Here is an 18,489-nt window from a genome sequence, read left to right on the forward strand (position 1 = left end):
ATTGTCAAGACCGTAATTCCGCCTCTTCAATTTGGTAAGTAATCGACGGTCTTTGATCAGGCTACACACGCACCGGGTATCCTTTTATATTAAGAAGATTCAACCCATCATACAAGACTACCATTGGGTAAAGATCATGTTCCGTATAACTAACCGAAGTCTTGATCAACATCTTATCCCTACCTGGCTCGCATGTCTGGATCTTCCAGTTCCAGTATATGATGCGACATACGTCAAAACTGTGGTACGGAGGATTAGGGGTTTGAATTAACAATGAACATTGATACATGCTTACGGCGTGAGACATCAGGAAGAGCATTGAAGAGGATCAGGGGTCCTATATATTACAGCTGGATTTTGGGATAACGCTCGGTGTCACATGACCAAGGGAACCACCCCAGATCGCAGTAGATTGTCATAGTCTAGATTTCAATATTTTTGGGTATTGGGTTCCAGCGCAGGGAAAATACAGTATAGTCCGGAATATATAATTACACATGCTTTGCATCCTTTAGCACCTTAGCTTCTAAATTTCCCTCGCGCGAAATGCCTCGCTCGATTTGGAAAACCCTGTCAAGATAGGCATCAGCACATAACTTTGATTTAGCGATAAATAATGGGGGTCGGAAGTGCCTCCCGTGGACCGGACAGGGGCAACGGGGTGCGGTCGAGAGGTAGAGGGAGATACGTACAACGTGTTTAGCCTTGCAATGGTAAACCCATTCCTGGTCAGGTTTCTGGGTTCCCAGCCATCTGGCATACGCTCCTCTATAAACCATGTTTTGAGGTCCGCGGCATTACCTCCGAAAACTAGATGAATTCATAGTGTCAGCAGGAGTAATATATATGGTCAGATTCGTGAGTGGAGATCGGGTGCATACGAAGGTGATGCAATTTACAGCAACACGTGCCCCAAATTTATGGGTGGCACGTTATTGACAGATGGAGATAAGACTCCCGTATGCCATGCGATCGAGGAACGAGTAGATCACGAGGAACCGGGACGTACCATCAAAAGCAATTGCCGAATTGGCACAACCGAACGTCTTGCCATTTCGGTTCATAATATATTGGTTATTAAAAACCTTGGAGTGGGCTCTCCTGTAAGCAAGATACTTCGAGAAGTGCTCCAACTTGAAGGTGTCCGTGGGTCTGAGTCTGCATAGAGATAGGTTACAGACATTTGGTGCACTCTTGTGGCATATAGAACTTACTTATCCATGTCGAATCCCGCCGTCTCGTACAACCCACGGATAATATCCACGTCTGGCACTCCTTGGTTGGGCTGCCACTTGATATCGGCGCCTAACAAGAATTGAGTGTGCGCACGTAATGAAGTTACGGCGTCTCTTAACACGCACGAGTATAGCTGGCGTCATGCTCAATTGCGCCATGCGCATTGAGATCATCCAGGGTCATCTTCCCTTCCCAGTCCCGTCCCGCGAACAAGAACTTGGCAGTAAGCCAAGGAACTTGGATGCAAAGAGTTGGAGAGAGGTTGTAGGTAGCACCTACGGCTTCGCCCAGCTCTTTCCTAAAATAAAGGCATTTAGTTTATTCTGAAGGTGCTGTACAACCAGCAATTAGCTTGCCATGTTATTCCTTTCCCGTTACGAGGCAAAACACCTTGAGGGGGGTATGTCAGATGACTTTGCTGTCGTCGGAATTAAGCTCACCGTGATTGGCCAATGCATTGATCGCCGGACAAGGTGAGCGTGCGTCGTCCGGGCCAGGAGGTCGGAATTCTCCCCATTTCCCTCCATGGCCACCCACACCCCTATGTGTAGAATTTCCGTTAAAATAGATAATTTCACCAACAGTCAAATAGTCACTTTGCTATAACAGCTCCGGGCTGCTTCTTAGGAAGGATGTAGTTTGATAGGTGTAGGCCAGCATCCCAACCTAAGAGATACAGCAAATAACCAAGGGAAAGTAAAGGATCGGCGAGCCCGCTGAAAAAAGAGACGATGCCCATGTTGTGCCAACAAGTTGTGGTGTAGGGTGGTGAGTAGAGAGATAACAACGCCTTTTGTTCACGCGCCAAGTTGGGGTGAACACGTTGTCTCTGGGTAGCATTGAATGACAGGCGGTATTCATATGTCTATATCCAGAAACTCAGCTGCGGTTCTTTTGAGGGTTACGGTCTATCAACCCCTCGTTTATCAGTGGTCCCGAATAAAATGATCAAATTCATAGCCCTGATTGGCTACTGGGCGAGTATATGCATAAAGGTGTCCGAGGTCCATTCGCTCTTCACCGCAATCCTCGTTGCGGTGGCCCATTCGGACGCGAGTTGCCCTCTGAAAGGAAGACATGGTACTGACAGGTGTATCCACTCTGAGCCCACTACCTTATTGAAAGAATTCTGGTGACCTTTCCGTAAGATCATGAACGGCATCGCCAGGGAATATCAATAGTGCATCGATTGCCTTAAATTCAACGCCCCAAGCCCTCTCCATTCCTTCATCGAAATCTCACCCACTGCCATGTCTGAGCCTGGCCTCGCATATGTATGTCTCTTTTGCATCCAATTAAGATCGCTGTTGTAACTTTATAACTATATTGGCAGCGTGCCGTGGACGCTTCGCTCGGGGCCCTGTCCCACCTGGCTACGTCGATAGACAATTCGCTCCGCCCTGTTACCGCGAACGCGAATGCGTACAGCCGCGATCCAGACCAAGAGGTCAATGCCGCAACTGCGGTGATCGAAGGTTTCCGCCGCCAGGTCAGTCAATCGCTGCATTTTTCGAGCATATACCCTAACCACCGTACAATCTCCCAGCTTCGTCTGGGCATTCCCATCGCTCCAGATATCCAGGCAGTCGTACGTCTCTTGTTTAATGGTTCCTCAACCAATCCTGATTTGCCCGTTTCAGTACTCGGTGGTCGATGCTATTCAAAATTCCAAGTCCCTCGATGATCGCAAGATGCTGGTATGAGATCGACATTGGGAATATGAATCTGCCTTCTTAACAAGAACACAGCTCGAACATGCGCTCGTATTCATGTCACGTCTACCTCGTGGTAGTGCCCTTGCCCAAAAGGGCCAGGATGCTGTGATTAGCATGCGTAAGTTTAAAGTCAAGGTCAGCTTGATTTTATAAACATAACTAACATTTTATGTAGTATATAAGGATCTGCCCCATCCCCCCGCAACATATGTCGGCGACGCCTACCGATTCCGAGCTGCCGATGGTGGCAACAATAACCTTTTGATTCCAGATTTGGGTATGTAACGGTGCCTTACTGTGCCACAAATTAGAACTCTAATTGACGTAAATCAGGTCGTGCCGGGACACCGTACTCACGTAGCGTTCCTCAGACTCACCCCCTCCCTCCCGCGGAGCTTCCAGACCCTGAGCTCGTCTTTGAATGCTTACTCAAACGCGACAAGGTGAGATTGAACTAGCATTGCAGCCTATGGGTTTTACTAAGCCCCATTCGTGCAGGTCACCCCTCACCCAGCAGGGCTTTCCGCGATGTTCTTCTCGTTCGCGACGCTTGTTATCCATACTTGCTTCCGTACCAATCATCGTGACGTGACTATCAACGAAACCTCGTCATACGTTGATCTTGCGCCCTTGTATGGTAATAACCAAGAGGACCAGGATAGTGTCCGTCGATGGGATGGTACCGGTCGTCTCAAAGAGGACGTGTTTACCGAGAACAGACTTTTGTTCCTGCCCCCCGCCGTTTGCACCATCTTGGTCTTGTTCTGCCGCAACCACAACGTAAGTTTGGGTTAGGTTTCACAAAGGGTAACTCTGCTCACGCGACGACCCGAAACTTGGCAGTTCATCGCTCGCAAGCTGTTCCTGATCAACGAGGAGGGCACATTCAGGGATCCCGAGACGCTCAAGGAGGAGCAAAGGAAACAGCAAGATCATGTTCTCTTCAACACAGCTCGTCTCATTAACGTTGGCTTCTTCGTTTCGATCGTGTTGGGTGACTATCTTGCAAGCATCTTGGGTATTGTGCGAGAGGGTTCCGACTGGAGCTTGAACCCCTTCCAAGTGAGTAGATCCTTGTGGTCAATTGTAGAGATAGTTCGCTTATGTATATATCTAGGACATTGTTCAATCAGAACGAAACCACGTACCTCGTGGGGAAGGTAACTCTGTCAGTGTCGAGGTGAGTAATTGGGTTTGGGTCGTTATTTGCAGCGAACAATAGCCTAATTTTGTGGACGTCTTAGTTCAACTTGCTATACCACTGGCATTCGACTACATCTGCAATTGATGAGCAATGGACCGAGGGTGTTTTCCGTAAGATCTTCGGAGACAAACCGTTCGAACAGGTGCGTGAATTAATTTATCATATTCACAGAGTACTGATTTGTGTTGGCGCCGTAGATCACTCCTGGAGAATTTGCTAAGGCTTCGGCACTTGTTGCTAGTGCTGAGCCAGACAAGGCCAAGTGGGAATTTGGCGGGTGAGCCTCGCTTGTTCTGAGCCTGTCATTCCAACCAATAACTTTCATGCTTCAGGATGAAACGTGGCTCCGATGGTCGATTCAACGACGCCGAACTTGCTCAAACAATTATCAATGCTACAAGCCACGTTGCTTCTGCATTCAAAGCCCGTGGTACTCCTCCCGTTCTTCGCGTTGTTGAGATTTTGGGTATTATGAGCTCCCGCAAATGGGGTGTCTGCAGCTTGAACGAGTTCAGGAAGTTCATCGGTTTGAAGCGTGAGTGCCGGTAGTATTCCCGATACTTTTTACAAACCAGTCTGACATTTTTTTTTGTTAGCCTACGACAGCTTCACCGAATGGAATTCCGATCCCGAAATCGCGACCGCCGCCATGAGGCTTTACAAGCACCCGGACAACCTTGAGTTGTACGTAGGATTGCAAGCCGAGGAGGCCAAGCCTGTCGTTCCTGGTGCTGGTCTTTGCCCTGGCTACACCATTTCGCGTGCCATCCTGTCAGACGCCATCACCCTGACTCGGTAAGCCCTCAAAGACCTCCACCCACCTTTCAATTGACTAATTATGATTCAATTTTAGCGGCGATCGCTACCTTACAACTGACTGGACGAGTAAGTTGCTTGGTTAACATTTTTATATTGGCCTAACGAGCCCATACAGCCAATAACCTGACATGCTGGGGTTTCGACGATGCCACCCGTGACATCGAGAACCCGAGCTTCGGTGGTATGCTCGGCAAGCGTAAGTTTTGCTTTCACAAGATCTAGCCTTACCCTAATCGTATTGCTTCTAGTTTTCTACCGAACCCTCCCTGGACAATTCCCAGAGAACAGCATCTATCTTTGGTTCCCTCTTATGACTCCTGACGCCATGAAGACCAACTTCACCAAAGTCGGAATTGCCGGCGACTACGATTTCTCCAGGCCCACTGCCCCACAACCGGTGCAGGACGTAACATCGCGTGCGCATGTTATGGATGTTATTATGGAAACCGCATGCATCCATACGCCATACGGAAAGAAGGTCCAAGCGATGTTTGACAAGGATCCTGGCTTTTTCCTGGCTCTCAACGACGAACACGATCATACGTTCAAGACGATTGTAAGTAGCAGTCATCTCCAAAATATAATCTCGGACACCAATTTTATCTTTAGATCTACCAAAACCTCATCGCACCTAGCGGAACCTACTTCCAAAGTTATTTCTATGAAGTCACCAAGACCCTCCTTCAAGACATGTCCTACACTCTGGGTAGCCACCAAAGCAAGTGCCTGGATATCGTTGACGTCTTCGAGAACGTCGTCATGCGCTTCGTTTCGGAGGAGATTGGTGGGCTTTCGCTTAAATCTGAATCGAACCCTCGTGGCCTGTATTTCGAGCGCGAATTGAGGGATATGATTGATGACATCTACATGTGAGTTCTGGCTGATTTCTAGGCGTTGTGGGTCTAACATTTTGGCACATAGGCATGTGTTCACAGACGTCGATATCCAACATATCTTCCGTATCGCGAAGAATGCCAAGTCCTTCTCCAAGAGGCTCTTACTTCATATCAACCAGACCTACATCGCCGCCAACGGACTCGGTGTATGTCTCGACCCATTTTTACCTCGAATGTTTCTCTGACCCCCCTCCCCACCTCTTAGCCCATCACCGAGCGCATCTTTGGGTTCTTCTCGGGCACTGGCCGCCCTTCGTATGATTTTATGCGTCGCCTCCACAAGACCGGCAAGCCCAAAGATCAGCTCTGCAAAGCTGTCTTGGCTGCGATTGTTGCTTCTTTTGAATATGTTCCTGGTATGTTTCACGCGCTGTAAGCAAAACTCGAACTCACGGATTTTTTTGCGACAGCCTTGATCAACGTCGTGAACTTCTACCTTGACCCCGCTCAGGCCGAACACAAGACTCAACTCGTTGCCCTGGCTAGCAGCAAGGACCCTCAAGCCAACAATGTCATTGCCGGATACGTCCGCGAGGCTTTGCGTGAGTACACTATGCGTCCCGTTCCCTTGTGGACACTGACCGTTGTTTTCATATAGGTCTTGACCCATTGGTATGCGTGACTTATCTTTTGTACATTAACCTCACTAACAAACTCTCAGTTCTCGCACGCTCGCCGTGTCGTCGTTGAAAACACATCCGTCAAAGGTTCTAATTACAAGCGGGGAGATTCCTTGTTCCTGTCTATTGCAGATTCCAATTTGGATGTAAGCCCTCTGCCCTTCGTGGTATGTGTAGGTCGGCATTGATTTAAATCATGACCCTAGCCCGATACGTTCCCGAACCCCAAGAGTGTCGATCCCAGGCGACCGGCAGACAGCTACACCCTCATGGGTGACGGTCTCCATCGCTGCTTCAGTGACGAGTTTGTCCACTCGGTATGTGGCTGGGTTCTAGTAGCTTACTCATCAACTAATCCATTGTGGTATCAGACTATGGCTTGCGCCGTTCGTGCCGTGTTCCAGCTCAACAACATCCGCCGCGGCCCCGGAAAATCTGGTATTCTCAAGAGGTTCACAGATTCGGATGGCACCACTGCCTCGTCCTGTTACCTCAACTCGAAGCAAATCATTACTCCGTTCCCTACCAGCTTGACCCTCCAGGTAAGACTGAGCCACGCCTTTCCGTCTTCAAACATTGACCAAGCTATTCCAGTACGATGTGTAAACGCGACACCACGCAGTTTGAATCAGAATATTTGGGACCATCGTTGTATTTCTTCCTGTATACTTGTTTTTCTTCTCCTGAAATCAATCAAATCAATACAACATGAAAGACTTCCGGGGACTAGATCGCGAGTCGCAAATATGTTGCCTCCCCACCATCCAGCCCAACAACGCACAAGGTCGAAAATAAGCTACTCGAGAAGATGCTTAGTTTTAACTCTGGCCGTGCAACTGTCATCTAAGGGCCGATGTTTTGGGCTTGAAAATAGTCATCATGTTTATCTGGTATGCTATTGAAACAAGTGATAATGTGTGACACAACTGCTATTAGATCTAATATGCGTACTACTAGTAATATTCTGCTGAGCCCCGCGAAAACCCCAATAATAAACGAATCACAGAAAATTACATTGTACTGTATCACCTATCGGGATGCAGGCTGGTGTCCTCCCTTCATTTTGGATATAAGTGCATCTATTTGATAAGGCTGCGGTATGTTAGTAACCAAAAGACCCCTGGGTATGGAGCAAAGGTAGAAACCTTGATCATCACATCGTCCACTCCTGCTTCCTGGGCTGCTTGAACTTGTTCCAGGCGAGCATTTCCCGTCAGAGCAATAATAAAATTACGTTTCCTCAATGTTCCCAACGATTCCCGCCTGCGTATCTCACGGGTAGCAGCGAATCCGTCGCTGACAGCAAATTTAGAATAAAAATACGTGAGGAAATAGAAACCTACAGAACTGGCATTTCAAGGTCCATCTGATGGTGCATCGTTAGGACTAGATTACATATGGGTTAAGGCACATACCAAAACCACATCAAACGTTTCAGCTCGTATCTCGCTGTTGCTTTGTAGGTCCGCTTTATCAATAGCCTGAATTGCTTCGAGGCCATTAGAAGCTAGAACTACGGTAAAACCGGCTCTCTTCATCTGGCGACTGTACGGATAAATTAATGTAGCTTTTTTAATAGAAATCAGAACATACGCTAGCACATTCTACAAATTGGATTGATCCTTAGTACTCGGGCGTCGTAAAACGCCGGAAACACTGACCTGGTTAATCTTATTATCTTCAGTGATTAAGATATGCAGAGGTCGATTGCGATGTATGTTCGGTGTTTCTGGTAACGGCCTTGACGCAGACTTGGTTGATCCACCCGATTTGTAACTCGTCTTGGACGATGATCTCCGAAGACCCCGTCCCGGTGGTGGAGGTGGGGGATGATATTCGGGAGCGGCTGCTCGAATGAAAAAACGGAAACGCGCCTTTACCTTAAAAGGGCACTCTAATTGACGCTCGAGTCGTGATCATTGTATTCAATACTTACCTGGCTCGCTAACAACCTCGATCCTTCCTCCCATGAGACCTAAAAACATGTTAGTACATATTTGGCATAAATCTGAAGCGACTATACTGCATAGCTGGCGACACACGAATAGCCCAAGGCCTGAGCCACCGAACACATGGTGTGCATTCTATATTTAAGTGACAAGATATTAGTGAACGCCGACTTCTCTCGTTCTACCTAGGTCTCACCGATCCTTGTTGAAACCTTAGGGACGCATGGGTTTCAATCGAAAAAAAGCATATATCCGCATTGTTTTATTTACTCACCTCTGAAATAGGAGGGCAAGATCTTCCTTCTGGAGGCCAGGGCCCGAGTCTTGCACCGACACATATATGTATATGTCTGGTACCCCCGTTCCGGTGATTGGAGAACGGGATCGAAGAGCCTGACCAGACGGGAAAGGCGGAACCGCACAGCTCTCATCCTTTGGAGGGTCCAGTGAGAGTTCCAATGAGACCTTGATTTCTCGCAGGCCGCTACTCATATCCGTAAACCGGATAGCGTTCGACATTAGCTAAGGGTGAATTTAGTCACGGCTAATGCTTGCGAAGTCTCTGCCCACGTTGGTTATTGTTTGTGCGAACCGACTGCGGTCTGCCTTGACTGTCCTCAAACCAAATATCTCTACTCCGTGCCCAAAGTTTAGTTTAAAATCAATATTTTTCCTAGTAAGGTTGATCCATATATCAGATCACCCCCGATTTCAACTTCTGAACGCATACAAAAATTAGACTCACGCTATGAGCTCATTGCGAAACACCAAGAGTATCTGGTTTGTCTCATGTTTAACGTCAAAGTCCGTTGGAACTACCGTGAGCATCTAGAAAAATATTTACTTTTCGCTCACTTCAAAAATAATCATTCTTACGTTGAGTTGAATCCTTGAGAGACTCAAGACATCGTTCGCAATGCGAGCTAAATGCTGTCAGCCTTGGATAAACACCCACACAAAGCCATCACCTTGCGCCAAGCCACACTGGTGGGGTTAGTATCGGAATAATAGCCCTAAGGTACACATACTGCATAATGCTATCCATAGCCTGCAAGTCATCTTCCAGCTCTTCCAGTAGTCGATCAGTTGGTGTGTATGATAAGCCTCGCTTTCGGCAATCATGAAGTATATCCCTCAATCCTTTCATGTTTGTCCTGACAACCTCCTATTCATTGTTCGAATTAACCTCGGATCACCACGGTTGGTTTACTCTACTTACCGCATTTTGTATAATAGCAGACACCGGCTGTCTGTTCAGAGCTCCTTTAGCATTATGCTAAACGCGCGAGGGAATACCAACCTCAGTTCATGCGAAGTAACGTCAATCAATAACTCTATTTACCACGTTAGAGGGTTATCTCGGCCCAAGAAAACAACATGCCTTGTGCAGTCCTGCGCTTTACTTCAAGTTGTCGTTGGGTGTCGGCGTCCTCTGCCCTCGATGCTGCGATGTGTTCCCGCTCCTCAGCCAGTGCTATGCGTGCTTCTTCAAGTCGGTATTGCTCATTGATATCCATGACAGCACCAAATGATCCAGCGAAGCTACCATCGGCATTAATCAGTGGTGCTATGACCGCGTGAGTCCACACGTCGTTTTTCCAAAGTAAACGCTGGGGTATTTGGGTATCAGCAAAGGGTCTGATACCGTATCATAGACCTTACCGTAGCTGCTGACTCACGATTTTCAAAACACCCCTTCCAGACACGGAGCGCGGCATCTTTGCTTTCAGGCGCAATACTTGAATACCGACACAATTAGCGAGATCGAACCATTGAGACTGGCCCATAGCTTACTGGTCAAGCCATTCGTCACGCTCTCGTCCTGCAGGATATCCTGTTATCTGATACCAGGCCGGATTGAGGTATGTAAGCCTATGTAAAGCTTCAATAAATATCAAGCCGAATGAAAACACATAGCACCCACCTTCCTTCCGCATCTGTCCTAAATATTCCGACCTTTCAACAGATGTCCCCAAGTCAATTATTACAACAGATGAATTCTCAGAGAAACTTACGGGCGAAAGCTCTCCCAGAACCTGTAATTCGTATGACCTAGCCTCAAATTCGTCTTCAAGCTTCAGACGTCGTTTCCCAAGTTGAAGCTGTAAATGGACTCGGGCGAGTATGTCCCGGACTCTGAAGGTTTACCGACACAATCCACTGCGCCTTCTTCTTTCCCGCCGAACAAACTTTCTGAACTCGATTGTCAGGTATAGGCCATGGTGTATTGTGGATTTGGGAGGAATACGCACCGTCATCTGATGCAGTGACAAAAATGACAGGCAAAAATCGTGTTTTTCGCTCTTCTCGCAGATGCTTGACCAAAGTCGGACCGTCCATCCTGGGCATCATTACGTCGCTGAGTGTGCAATTTCAGTGTCAGCGCCAAGAGAAATAGGTCGAATTAACCAGAGCACACCATAAAATTATGTGTAACTTTTGTGATTTGGCAATTTGCAAGGCTTCGAGCCCGTCTTGTGCCTCTAGATAGTTACGTAGGGGCTGAATATCTTGCGTACATATCGCCGCATGTCCGCGTTCTTCCAGTTTACGAGTTGAACCTGCACCATACGCAAGGGAAGGGCTCACATCATCAACGATCAAAATACATCCTCTTTCTCAAAGAATAGCGTCGACGAAGTCGCGCTTTCGCCCTCGTCGCTAGCGGACCCAGCGGAAGAAGGCACCGGTTGCTCGAATTCCGTCCAACTATGGAGGAGAAAATAAAAAACCAAAGCAAGTTAGTGGCCGTTGAAACCCCGTCGAGTCAAATGACCTGAAGCGAATTATGCGTACTAGTCCATCTCCTTGTGCAACGTCCCGTGAACATCGGATGATGATGACATTTCTTGGATGAGGGAAGTAGGAAGGTGGGAGCTGCCGCGCGGAAGGACCACGGTGAATGCGCTCCCCGAGTTGTCTCCGTTTTCTTCCTCGGTCTGGGATTCCAGGAGAATTTGACCGCCGTGCAGAGAGACGAGCTCCTGTGAAGTGGTGAGGATTGGTACCAGTCGTTTGAAGAATAAAAAGCACAGACCTTGATAAGCGAGAGTCCGACACCAGTGCCTTCGGCAGTCTACGACCAGCAGCAATAAGCGAATATGTATAAAAGTCACTACCACCATTACAACTTACATTATTATGTACGCGAAAGAATCGATCGAATACCTGGTTCAAATAATCCTTGGGAATACCCACACCTACGAGAACGTTAAATAAATACAGTGCATATCGAAATCCACCAGAAGAACTCACCAGTGTCCCTAACCTGGACATGCGACTCGTTAAGTTCATGTACGACGCTAACCGTGACAACCCCTCGAGTCGTATACTTGAACGCATTAGACAACCTGTTCCAACCCCCACCCCCCACCCCACCCAAAATCAGCAACGTCATTCGAACTCGCCCATGTGGTTCTCGACATACAAATTGCACACGATCTTTTCCCACAAATCTAGGGCACCCATTTAGCATTCGAACCCTTTCCCCCCGCGGGGTACACATCAACTCAAATACTGATACTCACCAGGATCAACATAAACAACAGGCTCCACTTCTAGCTCCGCAATCTCAATCTTGAACTCAATCCCCTTTTTCTCGGCTAAACTTCTAAGAGAGCTGCGATGTCTGCTGTCAAGCGCCCCAGTTGCACAGGTCTGAATTTTCCAGCAAGGCGTCCTGCTTCGAGTTTGCTCATGTCCATGATGGACTTGGAGGTATAAGAAATGGGGTGTGGTATTCATCACATTTGGATTGGGCACGGGGTAAAAAAAAATGAGTCAAGAGCACGAGGGCAGGGGTCGTAGAACTCACGTCGATTAACTTGTTCAGTCGCTTACAGTTCCTCGCAGCGAGCTGCAATTTGTACTGGGCGCTCCCGTCGAGACCACGAGAAGCCAAAAGTTGGTCCAAAGGCGCTTGGATGAGAGTCAGGGCGTTCTTAGCTCTACCGCCACGCCGAAACCCATCTCAGTTTACTAGCTCTATGTGGTGCGCGTAAAAGAACGCACCATGGGATACATTCGTAAAAAACATAGTCTTGGCTTTATCCATCCTTTCGCTCAATCATCATCCTCATGTCCGCCTCCCGCTGCAAACCACGCTCAGCTGATTACTTATCCCCGCGCTCAGACTCTCCAACCAAGAAGCATAATCCGCATCGTACTCCTTCTTGTGTTTAGTCCGACGACAAGGATAGCGTGCGGGAGAGAGTCGAGGAAGAAACCAAGATGGGCAGTATGGCTGCTGTCCGTGGGATATCGCCGAATCCGCGTCCGTCGAGGCCTTGCGAGATGAGAGGGGAGAGGATCGACGATTTCGATGGACCCGGAAACGAGCGAGTTGGTCATGTCTAGTCCAGCAACGGACCGGACCGAAGAGGTGGACGAGTTGGGAGGGGATAGCGTCTTTGGTCTGCTGGTAGGTCCCGTAGACCCGGTGGGGAGTGGGGATGAGACGGTTGATGCCGAGTCTGACCTCTCGCGTACGATATGGTATGTCACAGGATCCAAAGTGTATTCGATAGTTTCTCTCGCCATTGGGTGGTTCGACGGTATTCCAATCGATCCGGCGAGGGTAAGTTTAACTTGAATGAGCGAAGACGTTTGGTGTCTCAGATACTTTAGCGCCAACGAGGCGGCTTTAGTCTTGTCGTCGGGCGATGGTGGATTTTCAGCCCGGCACCAATAAAGCGCTATAAACGGAAGACTTTTTTTTTTTCAGCGCAAATGTGTTAGAGCAGCAAGACCAGAACTCACTCGCAAGGGTTTCTGGCTAATACCTCCAGCGTCCCTTCTCCGAACTTTTCTTGCGTTCTCGTGTCCGCAAGTCTGGAGAACAATTCCGACATGCAACTAAGCCTCCGCTCGGCGATGACTTTTGTGGTTGTCTCCCATGTCGTGTTCCAGATTCCATCAATAGACCCATCGTCTTGCCAGATAGGCGTCCAGTGCCACGAACTAGGAACGGCGGTTGGCGCACGGACTCAAGGAACCGAATAAACGTACTGGTATACTTCCTCAGGAAGCTGAAGTTCCGTCAATGAATTGAAAAACATCTGGTCTGGGAATAGATAAATAAGATTGGAGCAATTGGTTTATGAATGAGTTCTCACCGTCCGTCTTGCATATGGCCTTTCCGGATCTAACATGTCCGCAGCGGGACCAATCGAATCCCATATTTCGCCCCACTACAAACGAGTTAGTTTGATCACAACAAGGGCTCGCGAACTTACAGCAAGTTTGGCCGGTTGACCGTATATACCAGGATGCTTGGGTCCAATCATCCTGGCGTAGGTATCATTGTACAGAATCACCAGGCTTGGAGAAAGTAAATAGAAAGCACCCAAGCACGGTAAAAAGTCACATACTCGGGCCATCCCCACATTATAGAGCTCTGGAAGTGACATCAGCAGTCGCACAAGTCGAGTGGTCGAAATCCTGCTCACCGCAATGGGCTTTCCCATCATATACCTAACCATAAGCTTCAAAGCTGTGGGCCACTTGTCCCTCGAACCCAGCGGCGAACTATCCCAATCAAAAGTCTCAATCAATTCCGATGGAAGCTTGACCGAATTAGTGGTCGCGGGGGGAAGCCGACTGGGATATGAGCTGGTAGATGACCGACTCTTCTGCGTCGCTTTCCATTGGACGATCCGCGCCGCTGTGTCTCAGATCGCAAGAAATTCATAGGTGCGTGACGGGGCGATGCGGTAAAGACGAAGGAACGATTGGTAGTGGCTACTCTGGGAATGATCGTTGGCAGATTGACAGGTGTTGGCGTCAGTTCCAAGTCCACTGGAGAATGGTCTCGGGCAGCCATAGCGGGCAAAAATTAACCGATTTGGAGTCACCGATTGCTGCTTTGGCGCCAGTGGTAGGCGAGGACAACCAGAGCACATCATCGTCCGATGCAAGTGTAGAGAGAAAAGTTGAGTATCAAGCGCCTGTGTCGAGTCTTCTCCAGCTAATAGTCCGTACAAAGCAGGGTTCACATACATTAGCTCGAGCGAGGAATGGGGAATGGTATTTAAACATAAAATAAAGGCAGGCTCGGGATATGCATCCAAGAACGATATCAGAGGCACATGCCCCAAGCTATCTGGAGGCACCATTGCCATTGCAATTGCCGTCACGGTGGTAGGCTCTACGAGGTTTTGTCGACCGGACAAATTCCGTGTTCCTTTGACTATTGCCTCAGCACAGCGTCATTGGCCTCGATTGACGTGACTGAATGGGTCTGATACTACCAGGATTGGTCGTTCAAACGATCTGCGGAACCAAAGAACGATCCAATTTCATATTCCCAGGATACACTGCCCCTGCTGTCCCTGGTCCTGCTGCCGCGACCAGCACATTCGTCGCAACTGACACTACAGGTTATTAATGCCAAATTTATTCTATATCTGTACTGTATCCTATGGTATGATGGATTAATTTATCTTTGCCAGACATTATCTGGGTACCACCCGTGGAACAATCCCACTTATTTTGTGTCGACAAACGCCACCGTCATGATTAATCTTCCGATCGCCCTGTGTTCGCAGATCTTGAGCTCGCGGTTATATTTCCGGTTCTGTATATCACTCACGATCTCCCGTTCTCACCATAAGTTAACACTTTACCGACTCGATCCTTTGTGCCTCCTCCAGATCCCTCTCCACCAACTTCATATCATATATCTCGAGAGATACTATGCCAACCATTGGGGCAATACAGCTCAAGGGTAACTTGCAAAAAAACGATCCTTTTCCGACTCGACCCTCGGAAAGTCCTACCGAAACCCGACATCATGCATGAGATATGCTCGCAGCCCTGGCTACCAACATCGCGGCGCAACAGGGAAAACTTTGAGATAACAGTACAAGGCTTGCCAAGAAATAAACTCTTACGTACGCACAATACAACCAACGCTAACATCGCCCATTTTATATCCTTGGCTTTATGCCCTGGCTTTGATTTGTCGTTGAACATCGTGTGGGGCCGGGGGAAGATCCCAAGCGGCCATCAGTGCAGCTCGAGACTTGCGCCAAAGTACCTATACTCTGATGATTCAGCATATAGAAACCCCCATCAAAGTCTGTTACTACGACCGCACTGACGCAGCAGCGGCGCTCACGAATCGCTACATTGGGCGTTTTCAGCCTCCCCATTCTCGTGATCGTAAAGGGTTAAACCAGCTTCTGGCGTCGATGGGGGGGGGGGGTTATTTTTCTAGCCATGAAGATCAAATACGTTTATATACTATGCTCGCTCTGCGATTCAGTGGTCGATGCGCCTCCTCCCTCGAAATGTGTTCCTCGTACTTGGGATGGATCACTCTCACCCATGCCCACGAGATTCCGTACAATAGTCGGGTTCTGGTTATAAGCTTTTACTTTTGTTCTGTCATCCTGGTGTCCTTGCTAATCGCTCTCAATGGTGAGTGTCTACAAGTGAGGCGCCAGAGAGTCTTATTCACTCATTTGTAGTGGTCTTGGTTGGATATGACACCAAAGTAACTCTTCGCAAAGATCCCAACACGACTCAACACGAATACTGGTGGGAATCGGATTACCTCCCGAGCATCCTACGCTTCAAAGATGATCCAGGGGATTGCGAAATAGGCAAGTTGAACCAGGACGTCACATTAAAAACAAATTCGACTTTACCTTTATTCCCATACGTAAGCTCTTTCCTCTGACTAATACAATTGTCTAATAGAGAGCATACATAGAGTTCAAGAGCAGCTACATATTCAAACATTCGGACAACATTGACGGTGCCAAAGCTGTCACTCGGTTTGTCGACGGACCGTACCACGCCAATCCTCTAAGCAGCTGCTTCGTTAGTGAGATGGGACTATACTATGAACCTTGGTGGGAAAACTTCAGGGCTACAGTCAGTATCATTGTGCTTCACCTCGATGTGGTATCTCATGGATACGAACATACATAGGCAACAGTCACTTGCGAACCCACCGATCAGCTCCCTCGCTTTTTCAAGTTTACTACAATCTACTCTGCAAGCGGGACACCCTATATGCGCCCCGACTCGACTCTCGACTACTTTATTCTTGACGTCCACCCAGACAAAACGGCCTTGGATTTCCAACAATGGATCGACCAATATACCGACTTTGAAATCGACAACCGATCTCGATTAAACGTGCTTGGCGTGTTGGACGCTCTTGCTGGTGACCTGTCCCAAATCGGATGGCTCCAGTTTGACAGACTAAGCGACAAAGAGAGGGCCGCTGTTTCAGAAATGGCCTTTTTTGGATGGAATCTGAAGCAAGGCGAACGTACCCTTGATGATGGGAGTAGACTTGAACTCTTTACACCTGATCCATGGTACACCGAGTTCTCGAACAATGCCAACCGAACGATAATCAACTTTATGGTTGCGATTCGTGATGCTATCCAGTAAGTGCTCAGGGACGCATATAGCCTCTTTGCTAATGACTTGATTCAGCCTCGATCTTGGCCACATCGCCTCGGACAACATTTATTTGAATAAAACGGCTTTCAATGCGTACATACATCCCAATCCTCTATATTCTTCAGTGGTTCAAGAATACCAGAAACGAGTTCCCAAGTTGGATCCTAGTGCGCTATTGATATGTACCTGGACCCGAGGCTGCCTACCCAAGTCAAATATAACCTGGGCCGAGATTCTTCGAGAGGACGTAGGGAAACTACCTTACAATAACATTATATTGCCGATTGTCGAGCCAGATCCAACCCCGATATCGGTGATTGACATGACCTATTTGTGTCCCATATATGTGCGCAAGTCATCGGGCGATTTGCTCGTTTCTGTTTTCAGTGGTACGTCCCAGGCCTCCTTCCCAAGTTTTCCCTCTCTGACGACCCTTGACAGCAACTTTTTCTATGTACGGCACACTGTACACAATATTTTCGTTTATTGGGCCTAATTTGGATAGCTCATCCAAGAAAAAAGAAAAGGACTCGATTGGATCGTAAATTCTACGTGAGGGAGTTGCTCGGCTGCAGGGCTAGCCTCGAGTATGAAAATTCATACCTTGAGTGCAGCTCTTCCGATTTCTATTTGTTTATTTCATGGAAACTTTAAATTTATTAACTTCTGGGGAATCAATAGACCTTACACTATAGCTAGAGGTTTAATGGAACTACGGATTTGTACCTTGTCCATATAAAACCATATAGAGCAAATGAATAACTGAAACTCATGTGTTTGAGTAAAACAGCTCCGGTTCCTTAGTCTAGTTGCCGACAGGTATTAACCCAACGAACTAAGTTCAATACGTGAGATGGTCTGTATCACCATCACACTTGCTCTGAGATTGCTCCCGAGTTCCCTATGGCGCTACAAACTTCACAGATGGTTGCTACGATCTCACCTTCCGCCAACGATCGCTTCTAAGCCACGCTACAGGATTCGGATCCTAGCTTCAGTTCAATCGAAACAATATGACGCAATATGGAGTTAGAGTCCGGATCACAGGTGGCCCTTCAGTTCACCAGTTGGGCGCGGGCGATCCACTCGGCCTGTTTAGATAAGATGCCATTAGAAACGAATCGCGAATATTTTACCCGTAGCGCCAAAGCTTTGTATTCCGATGCTCCTCGTTGATCATAACAGACTGCAATAATATATGATACGGAATCATTCCACTGTATTTAAGTATTCGCATACGATGACCCAAACCCAAGGTGATCGAGCCCAAGGATCCGGACGTCTTGCTGTGTGCTGAAGCCGTTAGTCATGGGAGAAAAAAACTGTAGGTTTTGAAGGAATATCGACAGGGAATGTGGTAGAGTTGAGTCGCTTTAAGTCCAAAGCGTATATTTGTACTCGCTTGCAAAATGTTGGCAAGCCTTTGCGGAGCAATGATGTTTGTGAGCTAGCCTGGACCCTGTAAGGCATAATTCAGTCAGTTCGTGATATGCACTGCTTGTCTGGGTGAGGTGTACTAAGTATAGCTTGAGACTTTGATGCAGAAGAATATTTCTTCGTATCGTATTGGAGGGAACTAGCAAGCGTTATGGATGCCTGAAGATGCCAAGACCGATTCGCGATGTCGTTGGG

The 18,489-nt window shown here is 47.9% G+C and overlaps 4 protein-coding genes across 4 annotated transcripts; 2 read left to right on the top strand and 2 right to left on the bottom strand.

Annotated features, from left to right (window-relative positions):
- Positions 1–526: 526 nt before the first annotated feature.
- RhiXN_05341 (peroxidase family 2 domain protein) lies at positions 527–2,315 on the bottom strand (the record flags this gene model as incomplete). Its single annotated transcript, XM_043325157.1, has 8 exons — positions 527–810; positions 1,010–1,158; positions 1,215–1,305; positions 1,362–1,534; positions 1,578–1,626; positions 1,677–1,777; positions 1,833–2,101; positions 2,211–2,315. The coding sequence occupies 8 exons, from the start codon at positions 2,313–2,315 to the stop codon at positions 527–529; spliced, it is 1,221 nt and encodes a 406-aa protein (XP_043177576.1).
- Positions 2,316–2,486: 171 nt separating this feature from the next.
- Positions 2,487–7,096, top strand: RhiXN_05342 (heme peroxidase; the record flags this gene model as incomplete). Its single annotated transcript, XM_043325158.1, has 26 exons — positions 2,487–2,510; positions 2,570–2,725; positions 2,783–2,824; positions 2,877–2,933; positions 2,985–3,069; positions 3,127–3,228; positions 3,285–3,394; positions 3,450–3,731; positions 3,795–4,013; positions 4,069–4,131; positions 4,196–4,297; positions 4,353–4,432; positions 4,488–4,690; positions 4,752–4,950; positions 5,009–5,040; positions 5,090–5,170; positions 5,223–5,530; positions 5,584–5,843; positions 5,896–6,016; positions 6,076–6,226; positions 6,281–6,412; positions 6,469–6,482; positions 6,532–6,636; positions 6,697–6,807; positions 6,862–7,032; positions 7,085–7,096. The coding sequence occupies 26 exons, from the start codon at positions 2,487–2,489 to the stop codon at positions 7,094–7,096; spliced, it is 3,222 nt and encodes a 1,073-aa protein (XP_043177577.1).
- Positions 7,097–7,519: 423 nt separating this feature from the next.
- On the bottom strand, positions 7,520–14,260 carry RhiXN_05343 (response regulator receiver; the record flags this gene model as incomplete). Its single annotated transcript, XM_043325159.1, has 38 exons — positions 7,520–7,582; positions 7,636–7,786; positions 7,834–7,856; positions 7,906–8,035; positions 8,084–8,094; positions 8,152–8,370; positions 8,427–8,465; positions 8,533–8,574; positions 8,636–8,651; positions 8,714–8,961; positions 9,010–9,112; positions 9,185–9,267; positions 9,316–9,362; positions 9,395–9,423; positions 9,468–9,604; positions 9,659–9,715; positions 9,843–10,049; positions 10,102–10,177; positions 10,234–10,311; positions 10,364–10,395; positions 10,455–10,541; positions 10,588–10,798; positions 10,859–11,023; positions 11,077–11,148; positions 11,236–11,423; positions 11,477–11,515; positions 11,575–11,639; positions 11,695–11,894; positions 11,957–12,149; positions 12,280–12,357; positions 12,606–13,147; positions 13,198–13,398; positions 13,447–13,496; positions 13,554–13,628; positions 13,674–13,758; positions 13,809–13,834; positions 13,887–14,003; positions 14,066–14,260. 38 exons carry the CDS (start codon positions 14,258–14,260, stop codon positions 7,520–7,522), a joined length of 4,380 nt encoding a protein of 1,459 aa, XP_043177578.1.
- Positions 14,261–15,683: 1,423 nt separating this feature from the next.
- On the top strand, positions 15,684–17,402 carry RhiXN_05344 (uncharacterized protein; the record flags this gene model as incomplete). Its single annotated transcript, XM_043325160.1, has 6 exons — positions 15,684–15,858; positions 15,909–16,102; positions 16,156–16,317; positions 16,375–16,841; positions 16,891–17,246; positions 17,299–17,402. The coding sequence occupies 6 exons, from the start codon at positions 15,684–15,686 to the stop codon at positions 17,400–17,402; spliced, it is 1,458 nt and encodes a 485-aa protein (XP_043177579.1).
- Positions 17,403–18,489: the final 1,087 nt, after the last annotated feature.

The sequence above is a fragment of the Rhizoctonia solani genome, chromosome 2 (genome assembly GCF_016906535.1).
Source record: "Rhizoctonia solani chromosome 2, complete sequence".
Taxonomy (NCBI): domain Eukaryota; kingdom Fungi; phylum Basidiomycota; class Agaricomycetes; order Cantharellales; family Ceratobasidiaceae; genus Rhizoctonia; species Rhizoctonia solani.